Here is a 12,840-nt window from a genome sequence, read left to right on the forward strand (position 1 = left end):
GTGACCTGGGGATTTGGGGGGCTGCCGGTGCCTTTTGTCCCCTCGGCACTGTGGCCTCCTGGCCGAGAGCTGTTGTCTGCCAGGCAGGGCCTGGGTCCCTTGCTCCTCGTGGGTTGCCTGTGATGTCCAGAGCCGTCCGCGGTAGGTTCACATTTCGCAAGTTAGACGGAAAGTTAGCCCTACGTTTTGAAATCAGACTGTTGCCACTTGCAATAGTTAGTGCCCCTAATTATCCTTGTGACCTCTGGCAAGTCGCCTTACGCTTCTGAAGTTCGTCTGCTCTCACCTGAACATGAAATTCTATCGATCACCTGTCTGAGCTTGTTTTCTCTTCTGCAAGGTGCGGGCAGGACACCTACCTACTAGGTCTGTTGCCCTTAAAGGGGCCCTGGCTGTTAAAAGCCCGACAAATAGGGGTTCCTCAAGAGATTCTCCACGCTCGAGCAGCCGATGGTGGGAAGTACACACTCCTATCTCGGGTTATTTATTTATTTATTTTTGAAGTCAGTTTGCGGATAGCTATGGGAGAAAGAGTAAGGATACAATTAAAATCCCTCCTGCAGGACTGTGTCTCAAACTGAAGACATTTGGGAAAGCACAGAGCTACCTGAAACCAGGTGTTAAGAACCTGGTAGGGCTTCCCGAAACGCAGTTTATGTCCTCACACCAGAGAGTCTTCGTTGGGAAAGTTTGAGAACTGTTTTAAAACCGTGCAGTTAAGTAGCAGGGCTAGAATAAATACAGAACTGTATTAAAAATGCGGAAAAAGTTAAGAGATGTAGCTAGAGTAATACTGTTTCGAGGAACTAATACTATTCCTAGATGCTGTTAGAGACAAGTATGGATTTGGGACACCTGAGGGTCTTTTATATAAAAATGAGAATTAAATCACTGATGCTCCCTCCCCCTTCTCTTTTTTTCTTTGTTGAGACTGTATGTTTATTTCCGTTTTTCCTCAGGACTAATTTTATAAAATAACTGTTTTTTGGCATTTTCCCATTGTAATGCAGTGGCCGCTTCACTGAGAAGTTGATCACGTTCTTTGTCTGAGATGGTATATTTTGGCCATGCCCCTCTGGTCTTCCCGGTTTTGCTCAGCAGAATATTGGAAGTAAGGCTTGAAGCTCAAGAATGAAGACTTACGCTGGGAGCCTTCCTGTTGCTCTATTTAGGGGATAGTTTCACTTCTTATCCTTGGCTGTTTTCTCTTTTTCAATTACTATTCAGGGCCGGTGCTGTGGCTCAATAGGCTAATCCTCCGCCTTGCAGCACTGGCATACGGGGTTCTAGTCCCGGTCGGGGCACCGGATTCTGTCCCGGTTGCCCCTCTTCCAGGCCAGCTCTTTGCTATGGCCCGGGAGTGCAGTGGAGGATGGCCCAAGTGCTTGGGCCCTGCACCCCATGGGAGCTCAAGAGGAAGCACCTGGCTCCTGGCTTCGGATCAGCGCGGTGCACCGGCCACGGCGGCCATTGGAGGGTGAACCAACGGCAAAGGAAGACCTTTCTCTCTGTCTCTCTCTCACTGTCCACTCTGCCTGTCAAAAAAAAAAAAAAAAAAAGAAAAGAAATTACTATTCAGTTGGCTCCTGTTATGTTGTTATTTGATATTTCTGTTCTCTGGCTTCTTTTTAAGTCTGTTCTCCATCCTTTAGCCTCACACCCATATAGTTCTATTTGATGTTCTTCAAACATCTTACTGAATGTAACCAAAACCACGTACACACACTAAGAGCCTGCTAGCTTTGAGTCTTGCTATTCTTTATTGTGTTTTCTATATGTTAGCTCTCTATAAATGTCATATGGTTTATAAAACACCCTTTAGTGCCTCCTATTCAAATTAAATTTCAGATCCCTTAACATGAATTAAGAAGTCTTGTATCATGTGGATTTTGTCAGTCTCTCTTTCTTGACCAACTGTGGCCCAGCACGTTGAATTATATTTAATATCTTAGCTCCTTGGAATCCATTTTTTTTTTTTTTTTGACAGGCAGAGTGGACAGTGAGAGAGAGACAGAGAGAAAGGTCTTCCTTTTTGCCGTTGGTTCACCCTCCAATGGCCGCTGCGGTAGGCACGCTGCGGCCGGCGCACCGCGCTGATCCGATGGCAGGAGCCAGGTGCCTATCCTGGTCTCCCATGGGGTGCAGGACCCAAGGACTTGGGCCATCCTCCACTGCACTCCCTGGCCACAGCAGAGAACTGGCCTGGAAGAGGGGCAACCGGGATAGACTCTGGCGCCCCGACCGGGACTAGAACCCCGTGTGCCAGCGCCGCAAGGCGGAGGATTAGCCTAGTGAGCCGGGCGCCGGCCTGGAATCCATTTTTTAATGTTGCTACTCTGGCTAGAAGTCTCTTAGTTTCTCCATAGTATCTTGTACATCTTTTCTTGAATCCTGTTATGTAATTGTAGCTTTGTCTGAATTAATCTCTCACTCCCTTAATATTTCTAAGCTATATCAAGGCTGAGACTGTCTTTGCACTTGTTTGCTTTTCATCAAGGCCCAGCATAAATTCTTCCTAATAGATGCTTTTGAATGAATGAATTGTCTGAAAGCCTGTTGTCTTTGTAATATGACTAATTATGAGCATTGAGGCCTAATCATTCTTTCATTAGTTTTCTTACATCCACTCATTTTTTTCAGTCACTGCATTGTGCACCACTCATGTTCAGAGCCTCTGAGGCACGCTTGGCCTAGTTTCAAGAATCTCATTGTCCTGTCTTCTTAAAGTCTGTCCCTCTGTTCTGTATATCACCTTCGTTCTAATTGTGAGCTTGCTAAAAAAAAGCTCTCAATGTAAGCCTTCATTTCTTCAAAAGATTTTTAAAGGAGTATGACCTAAAGGTATTGACTATATTAAAATCCTAGTACTCAATAAATCCCCTAGTTATAACATGGAGACTTTGCAAATGTATTTTAGAAAATGTATAAACTACCTGCAAAGTTTTTAGCAGTGCTGTTCGTGATAGAAAACACTGGAAAGAACCCAAATATCTAGCAACTGAAAAATAGATAAATACATGATAAGTTCATACACTTGAACTTCTTCCAAGCAATTAGTTTTCTTTTTTGCCTCTTTGAACTTTGATATTTATGAATCACATAACAGATGTTTTGCTACTTGAGATTAACTTATTAGGTTTAATACGCCACCTACTGGATGAAATTTAGAGTAGCTTTGGGAATTTTCTGAAACTGAATATTCTATCCATTGCTAACACCTCCTACCTTGGTTCCCTATTTCATAAAATCAACTTTATAGATTGTTTTAACCACACTAAAAGTAACCATATAGTCAGTCTGAATTTGTGTATGGTTAATGTTGGATTTTAATGCAACTGATAATCTTCTATATAAATTTTAGAGAAGTAAAACATATATTTGTGATCCAGAAACATTGTCATCATTTAAGGAGATTTAAATATTTTATGCTTTATAAACTATATGAATATCTTTGGAAGACAATACTTTATTAATTCTTCATTTAATAGGAAATTTAGAAATCCTTACGTTGCTTATAAATTATAAAGAAGGCATATTAGGTTGAAGAGAAATTGAATCTGCTTGTAGGAGTATTTATAAACATAAAATTTTATATCTACATAAAACATTTATAATAGTTTTTAAAGGATCATTTAATCTTCTAATAGAAGTGTATGAAAGATAACTTGTAAATTCTTAAAAACACTAGGGCTCTGTATTTTTTTGGGACTTTACAGTTAGTTTTGAGTTTCGTTATTTAAAACAAATATATTTTTATAGGTGCTGGGAAGACAACACTTCTGAACTATATTTTGACGGAGCAACATAGTAAAAGAATAGCAGTTATTTTAAATGAATTTGGGGAAGGTAAGTAGGGTTCAATGAATGTCTTGTTGCAAGAATGTGTAATACAGATTATTCCACTGGTGTTTTATATTTAACAGTGAAATGCCAAGTACTGTAATGTGAGCAAGTTGATGTGGAAAGCTTTGGCAAAAAACAGAAAAGTTCTTTCTATATTGACTGTTTATTTATTACAGCTCACAAAAGTTGAAAAATGCTTCAATTATAAAATTATGTTTATTTTGTTGAATGTTTATTACCTACAAAACAGTTAAAACTGAAGTTTTTGTTTTGTTTTGTTTTGTTTTTTAAAGTTAAGGACTGGGTCTTTAGCCTAATGGATAAGATACATGTATCCCATATTGGAGTACCTGGGTTCGATTTCCAGTTTCAGCTCCTGGCTCCAGCTTCTTGCTAGTTCAGACTATGAGAGGCAGTGGTGATGGCCCATGTAACTGGGTTCCTGCCACCTTGATTGCTTCTTGGCTCCTGGCTTCAACCCAGGTCCCAGCCATTGCAGGTGTTTGGGGAGTGAACCAGCAGATAAAGTGCATGCTGTCTCTTTCGTTGTCTCTCTGTGCCCTGTCCCACTAGCTCTGCCTCTGATCCTCTGAAACAGATAATAACTTAAGAACATTTTTTAAAGTAGCTAAAATATCTGGAAAAATGTATGCAATTTTTAACTTTTTGCCCTTGATGCTAAGATGTAGGTAAATCTCTATAGCAGTGTTAGACACACTACTCTGATTACTTTTGTTGATGTTCTTCACAAGTATAATTTTAATAAATGCTCACTTTTGGTCAAAAAATATAATTTCTTATCAGAGTATTTCTTGTAAATGTTCTATTTTTCAGTTGCAAATGAATAGAAGACATAGTTTTTATTAGCCTAAAGAGAAACCCGGTGTTAAAATTGATTTCGTTTGAAAAAAATTTTTAATAATTGTATTTTATTTGAGAGGCAGAGATGAGAGACACATACACTGAAAGAAAGAGACAGGTAGACAAATGAATAAGGCTCCCATTTGTTGGTTCGCTGACCAGATGCCCAGAACAGCTGGACTAGGGCTGATCTGGAGCCAGGTACCAGGAGCACATTCTGTGTCTTCCACAGAGGTGTCGGGAGACTAATTAACTTGAACCATCTGGCCAGCGCTGCGGCTCACTTGGCTAATCCTTCGCCTGCGGCGCCAGCACCCCGGGTTCTAGTCCCGGTTGGGGTGCCTGATTCTGTCCTGGTTGCTCCTCTTCCAGTCAAGCACTCTGCTGTGGCCGAGGAGGGAAGTGGAGGATGGCCCAAGTGCTTGGGCCCTGCACCCGCAAGGGAGACCAGGAGGAAGCACCTGGCTCCTGGCTTCAGATCGGCGCAGCGTGCCAGCCGTGGCGGCCATTTGTGGGGTGAACCAAAGGAAGGAAGGCCTTTCTCTCTGTCTCTCTGTCTCTCTTTCTCTCTCACTGTCTAACTCTTCCTGTCAAAAAAAAAAAAAAAAAAAGAAAGAAAGACAGAAAAAAAAGAAACTTGACCCATCACCACTGCTTCCCAAGGTATACATTGATAGGAAACTAGAGTCAGGAGCTGGAGTTGCAAATTGAATCCAGGCACTTCAGTGTGTAATGTCAGCACCTTAACCACTAGACTAAATTTGGTTTCTGATCTCAATAAACTAAAAAGTTCTTCTAGACAGAACACAGAAGTACTAAGATTTCTGTTAGTAGCATTCCTAATTATTATTAACTGACCTCTTATTGTGCACTGATTGCATTTACTATTATTTCTTACTATTTTTTCAGACTCATTTTCATAGTTACTTCTTCATAGCATTCTCAGTACTTTCTTTTATGTTTGTTTATTAATATTCTGGGTAGCCTGAACTCTGTAACAACCCTGTGGAAAACTCTTTATTATCATTTAACTGAAATATGAACCAAAAAATGCAGAAATGAAAAATTGCTTACTTTTTTTCCTTTGGCCATTTGCTTTACTGAACATTTAGAGTTCTTCTGTGACTTTGGAATGTTGCCTTATTGGAGGAAAAGTAAAACACTTAAAATCACTCTTATATGATAACAAGCAGATGAGCATTATTGGGATACTTAGATGTATTTGACTAAACGTTTATATTTTGAATAAGTATATGAAACTCTGGCCATATACCTTCCTCAGAATGAGCTAGGGTTTTTACTCATATTGGGAATACTGCATTGCCTGTCTGTCTACTAGAAACAAACAATTTAGAGGCAGAATGAAAAGGAAAAGAAAGTTAAGATGCTCTGAAGAGTATGAAGGGCATATAGAACTAAATATCCTGGTCCATCTAGAACACTTAACATGGACAAGAAAATATGCCTTCCTATGGCTACTTTATTGAGAGCTAAGAGTGGGCAAGTTAAGAGGCCTAAAAAGGAAGTAGGGTGTATTCATTAATTTTCATTTACCTTTTTAGGAGCTTAAGTCCTCTTAAGGAGAGAAATTGAAACTAAAATAACTTAGAGTACTATAATTTAAACATTGGGGCTGCATGAATAGAATGAAAGTTATAAAGTGTGATTTCTGCTTTGAAATCTGATCCCTTGATGAGTATTCTCAGGCTTACTTTGAGTTGGTTAGTGAACATAAGCTAAAGAGGGCTTCTTGTTAACTGTTCCAGGAAGTGCAGTGGAGAAATCCTTAGCGATCAGCCAAGGTGGGGAGCTCTATGAAGAATGGCTGGAACTTGGAAATGGTTGCCTCTGCTGCTCAGTGAAGTAAGGAATATGTTTGTTGGTTTTTGAGAAACATTTACTGATTATATTTTCAGCTTTGATTTGCTTATGTAGTTTCCCTGAACTTATACTTGCTTCATTGTATTTTCAAATAGAAATTAAATATATTAGGGTTCATTTTCTTAAAGAGTCTTTATCACTTTTTTTTTTTTTAATTTGCACTAAGGCTTTGAACCATTTGTTGAATTTAAAAAAAAAATTCTATTTCTTTATTTTAATTATATTTAAAGGGTATAAGGAGAGAGAGACACCCACAGGCAGACAGAGATAAGATCTCTCATCCCCTGGGTGTCCCCAAATGCTAGAAACAGACAGGACTTGGTCAGACTGAAACCAGGAGCCAGGAAGTCAATCTGGGTCTCTCAAGTGGGTGGCTTGGGCCTGACTACTTCAGCTGTCACCTGCTGTCTCCCAGGGTGCATATTCACAGGAAACTGGAATTAGGAGTGGAGCTGGGGCTCAGTACAGGCTTGGGTATTCCAAGCAACGTTTTAACCACTGGGCCATAGGCCTGTCTCTATTGTTTTTGATGTCAGTGTTTATTTAATTAATGATCTCTTGTATGTAGAAGTTTCCTATGTAAAAATGTGGTTATTTTGAATTTAGTAAATTTTTGGTCTTATTTCCAACTATTTACCATTCAAGCCCTTCAAAAAACAGAAATAAATGACTGTCAAAAGGAGAAAAACGTTACATTATGTTCCCGTGGTGATAGTCAAGTTTTTTTATTTTTATTTTTTGACAGGCAGAGTGGATAGTGAGAGAGACAGACAGAGAGAAAGGTCTTCCTTTACTGTTGGTTCACCCTCCAATGGCCACTGCAGCTGGTGCGCTGCAGCCGGTGTACCGTGCTGATCCAAAGCCAGGAGCCAGGTGCTTCTCCTTAGTCTCCCGTGTGGGTGCAGGGCCCAAGCACTTGGGCCATCCTCCACTGCCTTCCCGGGCCACAGCAGAGAGCTGGACTGAAAGAGGGGCAACTGGGACAGAATCCGGCGGCCTGACTGGGACTAGAACCTGGGGTGCCGTTGCCGCAGGCAGAGGATTAGCCTGTTGAGCCACGGCGCCGGCCAGTTAAGTTTTGAGATAGAATGCCTGTTGTGTTCATTAGGCCATTGACTTTTTTTTTAAAAGATTTATTTATTTACTTGAAAGTCAGAGTTACACCCAGAGAGGAGGAGTGGCAGAGATAGAAAGAGAGAGGGGTCTTCCATCCGCTGGTTCATTCCCCCAGATGGCCACAATGGGCAGAGCTACGTTGATCTGAAGTCAGAAGCCAGGAGCTTCTTTAGGGTCCCCCACGCGGGTACAGGGGCCCAAGGACTTGGGCCGTCTTCTACTGCTTTCCCAGGCCATAACAGAGAACTGGATTGGAAGTGGACATGAACCAGCTCCCATATGGGATGCTGGCACTGTAGGCGGTGGCTTAACCCACTACACCACACGCCGGCCCTGGCCATTGACTTTGAGTGTTATAGTGAATTCCATTTTTTCTACATCATTTACTACCTTAGGTGTTTGCCTCTGAGTCAAATGTACTAGAAACGATAAAATCCTAACAATTTCTTGGAAAATCAAAATAAAATCCATTAAGTATTTTCTTTTACTTTTGATATTTTAAGGAAAAAAGGAAATTAAACCTTGCATCATAGTTCAGAATAGAATCAAATGATATTTAGTGATAGTGTTCCTTTAGCTATTACCTTAAACTTTTGTAGTTACTATATTTTATCATCAGTGTTTGTTGGTTTTTTCCTTTTATAAAACTCTAAAAATAACCAGTATGACTGTGACATTAGTTTCATAAAGTTCCCTCTGTTTTTAATTTTAATAAAGTATTAGTTCATCATATATTTCTTTTTACCTATCATTGTGGGTGCTTGTTTCTTCTAGATGCTTGGTAAATATTGGACAAGCAAAGTTTTGTTAGAAGCTTAGGAAGGAGTTAAATTTTTTATGTGCCTAAAGATATGTTATTGTTGGGCTATTTAATATATTTAGAACTTTTTCTAATGATTACTTAAAAATATTCAGGTAATCAATTATGTATTATGTTTGATATTTTCCAGGGACAATGGCATTCGAGCTATTGAGAATTTAATGCAGAGGAAGGGGAAATTTGATTACATATTGTTAGAGACCACTGGGTTAGCAGATCCTGGTAAGAAGTGGCATTATTTATTAATAACCCAAATATAGTTGTTTTTCATTTTCAAGAGACGTATTAGAATAATGTCTAAAATGAGTATTAAAGCTTTACTTCGGATTTAAAATTTCTTTTGGTTCAAAAGAGAATATTCAGGGTTGTCATTACAGGTGAATGATGATTACAGGACTTCTTGGTGCTTTTAAACTGTTAATAGAATTTGAAGTTTTATTGATTAACTTAGAGTTATTGGTAAGAACAGAATTTGTTAAAAATATGTAAGGTTAGGAAAAGTGGAAACATTCTAAATATACAGTTGGTTAGAGACTTTATTTCTGTTAACTTGCTAATTCAGCTTCTTCAGAAGATCATGAAGAAATGAAGCCTTTTGGACTTAAATACCAATACTTATTCCTTTCATATTATTGTTAGCATCTTGATTTTCTACTGTTAAAATTGAAGTTATTTTATTTTTGAGTGTTTTCATAAGGTATCAAAGAATACACAGTGAAATCAAACCAATGGGTCATTTTATTAGTGTGAATTAATAATTGTGCATACAGTTAGAGATACATCTGAACTTAACTTTGAAAGTTACATGAAGTTTACCTTTTTCAAAGAATAGATTTCTGTTACCTTCTTACCAAAATCAAACTTTACTGTCTGATTATTTTCCCCTAATTTTTAGGTAAAATCTTTATTCTCAATTTTCATAACATTTAGTGCTTATTCCATGAGTGTGACTCGAACTCTCTCTCTTTCTTATGGCATTGGGCTGATTTGTAAAACTATATTAATGTATTTGGGAGTAATTTTCTGAAAGGACCAGGGTGGTCCAAGACAAATATTGAAGTATGTGGAGGGTTCAAATGTAACCATTGCCTACTGTAATTAAAGGTGTTACATAGGCCGGCGCCGTGGCTCAACAGGCTAATCCTCTGCCTTGCGGCGCCGGCACACCGGGTTCTAGTCCCGGTCGGGGCACCGATCCTGTTCCGGTTGCCCCTCTTCCAGGCCAGCTCTCTGCTGTGGCCAGGGAGTGCAGTGGAGGATGACCCAAGTCCTTGGGCCCTGCACCCCATGGGAGACCAGGAGAAGCACCTGGCTCCTGCCTTCGGATCAGCATGGTGCGCAGGCCGCAGCGCGCTACCGCGGCGGCCATTAGAGGGTGAACCAACAGCAAAGGAAGACCTTTCTCTCTGTCTCTCTCTCTCTCTCACTGTCCACTCTGCCTGTCAAAAATAAAAAAATTTAAAAAAAGGTGTTACATAATCACGTTGTCTCCATGTTTGCAAAACAGTATTGAATTGCAGCTGCTTTGGTCCTTAGAGTAGGCCAGGCTTTTTGTGCTTTTCTGATAGATGTTTCTAATGATAGCACGTGGACTAGTATTAGTTAAAGTTAAATGTTAAAGTAACTAGAATCTGATAAATCAGAAAAAAATGTATGCCATTTTTTGAAATAGCAAGTAATTTTTTTAAAGATTTATTTATTTGTTTGAAAGGCAGCATTACAGAGAGGCAGAGGCAGAGAGAGAGAGGTCTTCCATCTGCTGGTTTACTCCCCAGATGGCTGCAGTGGCTGGAGCTGTGCTGATCTGAAGCCAGGAGCTTCTTCTGGACCTCCCACATGCGTGCAGGGGCCCAAGGATTTGGGCCATCTTCTACTGCTTTCCCAGGCCATAGCAGGGAGCTGGATTGGAAGCTGAGCAGCCAGGACTTGAACCAGCACCCACATGGGATGCCAGCACTGCAGGTGGCGGCTTTACCCACTATGCCACAGCGCCGGCCCCAGCAAATAATTTTTTCATTGTGGCCGTTTCTGCGTCTTCATAGAGAAAAACTCTTGTTTCTTTTCTTTGAGAAACTTGAGTTTAATAAAACATGATTCAGCTTCTCAGAGGAAGGGAGAAAGTTAAAGGTCTCAGAGAAAGGTTTTGTACTATTGTAAGTATAAAAAATAGATTAATGTTTCTTCTTTCTTTAGAATAATGGTTTTATGGCTGGGCAGTGGTAGAACATTAATTTTATTTTAGAGAAGAAGGACTTTCTTTTTCTTTTCCTTTTCTTTCTCAGGTAGAGTGACATAAATGAGGTAGGGAGGAGGGGTGGAGGGGAGGGAAAGGTAGGGAGAAATCTTCCATCCCCAGGCTAAAAACCAGATGGCTGATCAAGTCTGAAGCCAGGAGCCTGGAACTCCATCTGGGTCTCCTACATGGGTGGTAGGGACTCAAATACTTGAAATACTTGGCCTTTGTGTCCCACTTCCTAGGTGTATTAGCAAGAAGCTGGGTTGGAAGTGGAGTAACCAGGATCTGAGCCAATACTCCAGTATGGGATGCTGGCATCGCAGGTGGTGGCTTAACCCACTGTATCACAACTCTGGCTCCCAAAGATTCATTATTATTCTTATTATTTTAAGATTTACTTATTTATTTGAAAGTCAGTTAAGAGAGAGAGGAGAGACAGAGAGATCCTTCATCTGCTGGTTCACTCTCCAAATGGCTGGTTCACTCTTGAAGTGGCAGCAACGGCCCAGGGCTGGGCTGGGCTGAAGCCAGGAACCAGAATCTTTACCCAGCTCTCCCATGTTGATGCAGGGTCCCAAGCACTTGGGCCATCTTCTGCTGCTTTCCCAGGCAGGAGCTGGATTGGAAGGGAAGCAGCCAGAACTCGAACTGGTGCCCATATGGGATGCCAGCACTGCAGATGGTGGCCCAACATGCTGTGGCACAGTGCTGGCCCCCCAAACATTTATTATTTAAAAATATAGATAATACCTTAAATTTTTTTTAAATTTTTTTTTTTATTTTTGACAGGCAGAGTGGACAGTGAGAGAGAGACAGAGAGAAAGGTCTTCCTTTTGCCGTTGGTTCACCCTCCAATGGCCGCCGCGGTAGCGCGCTGCGGCCGGCGCACCGCGCTGATCCGATGGCAGGAGCCAGGTGCTTCTCCTGGTCTCCCATGGGGTGCAGGGCCCAAGCACTTGGGCCATCCTCCACTGCACTCCCTGGCCACAGCAGAGAGCTGGCCTGGAAGAGGGGCAACCGGGACAGGATCGGTGCCCCGACCGGGACTAGAACCCGGTGTGCCGGCGCCGCAAGGTGGAGGATTAGCCTGTTGAGCCACGGCGCCGGCCAAATTTTTTTTTTTTTTTTTTAAACTCATCCTGTATCTCAACACTGTGAATTGCAAGTAGGTAAATTTCATTCTTGGGATCTCTCTATGTCAGTGCTACTTGGTATAATATGGTGTATGTTAGCAACAAGTTCAGCAGGGAGCATGATAGAATTGCAAATTCTTTTTTTTTTTTTTATTTGAGTGACAGAGCAACAGAGCAATAGAAACAGATAAGGAGACCCACTGGGCTGTGGGAACAGCACCCAGGAGCTGGAAACCAATCCATTTCTGCTGTGTAGGTGGCAGGAACTCAATTATTTGATCCATTATCACTGCTTCCCAGATCTGCATTAACAGGAAGCTGGAGCCAGGCATCAAACTTAGGCAACTGGATGTGGGACACCTGTCTTAACTGCTAGGCTAACCACCTGCTCCTTAGTGCAAATTATTGAGCCTAGCTTGGATCTACTTAATTAGAATCTTTAAGGTTGGGGAGCCAGCAAGCTGTTTTCAGTCAGTCATCCAGGTTATTGTTATACTTGTATAAATTTGGGAAGCTCTGCCCGGCATACTTCTGAAAGCTGTCTAAATATATAGAAATAATGGCAGGCATTGTGGTGTAGCAGGTTAAGCTGCCGCTTTGATGCCTGCTTCCCATATGGGCACTGATTCTAGTCTCAGCCGCTTCACTTCCAATCCAGGTCCTTGCTAATGCATCTGAGAAAGCAGCAGAAAATGGCCAAATACTTGGACCTCTGAACTCACATGGGAAACCTGGATGACGCTCCTGGCTTGTACCTGGCCCAGACCTGGCTGTTGCAGCTAGTTGGGGAATAAACCAGTGGATGGAAAATCTCTGTCTCTCCTTCTCTCTGTTACTCTGCCTTTCAAATAAATAAATTTTAAAAATACAGAAATAATGTTATAAAAAATGAGACTACATTCTCCTACTGCTTTTGCAGACCATAGTAGAGAGCTGGATTGAAAGTGGAG

General features: G+C 41.1%; 1 protein-coding gene across 4 annotated transcripts in view; it reads left to right on the forward strand.

The window, feature by feature from the left end:
• LOC133771939 (putative COBW domain-containing protein 7) overlaps positions 1-12,840 on the forward strand; it is a 57,330-nt gene that overhangs the window by 272 nt on the left and 44,218 nt on the right. For 3 of the 4 annotated variants that reach the window (XM_062208375.1, XM_062208376.1, XM_062208378.1), the window contains exons 2-4: positions 3,760-3,846; positions 6,471-6,567; positions 8,652-8,743. In XM_062208375.1, coding sequence (XP_062064359.1) covers positions 3,760-3,846; positions 6,471-6,567; positions 8,652-8,743 — 276 coding nt within the window. Of the gene's footprint in view, positions 1-41; positions 142-3,759; positions 3,847-6,470; positions 6,568-8,651; positions 8,744-12,840 lie in introns of those variants that run through there. The other variant, XM_062208377.1, reaches the window with a different exon arrangement.

This window comes from Lepus europaeus, chromosome 12 (genome assembly GCF_033115175.1).
Source record: "Lepus europaeus isolate LE1 chromosome 12, mLepTim1.pri, whole genome shotgun sequence".
Classification (NCBI taxonomy): domain Eukaryota; kingdom Metazoa; phylum Chordata; class Mammalia; order Lagomorpha; family Leporidae; genus Lepus; species Lepus europaeus.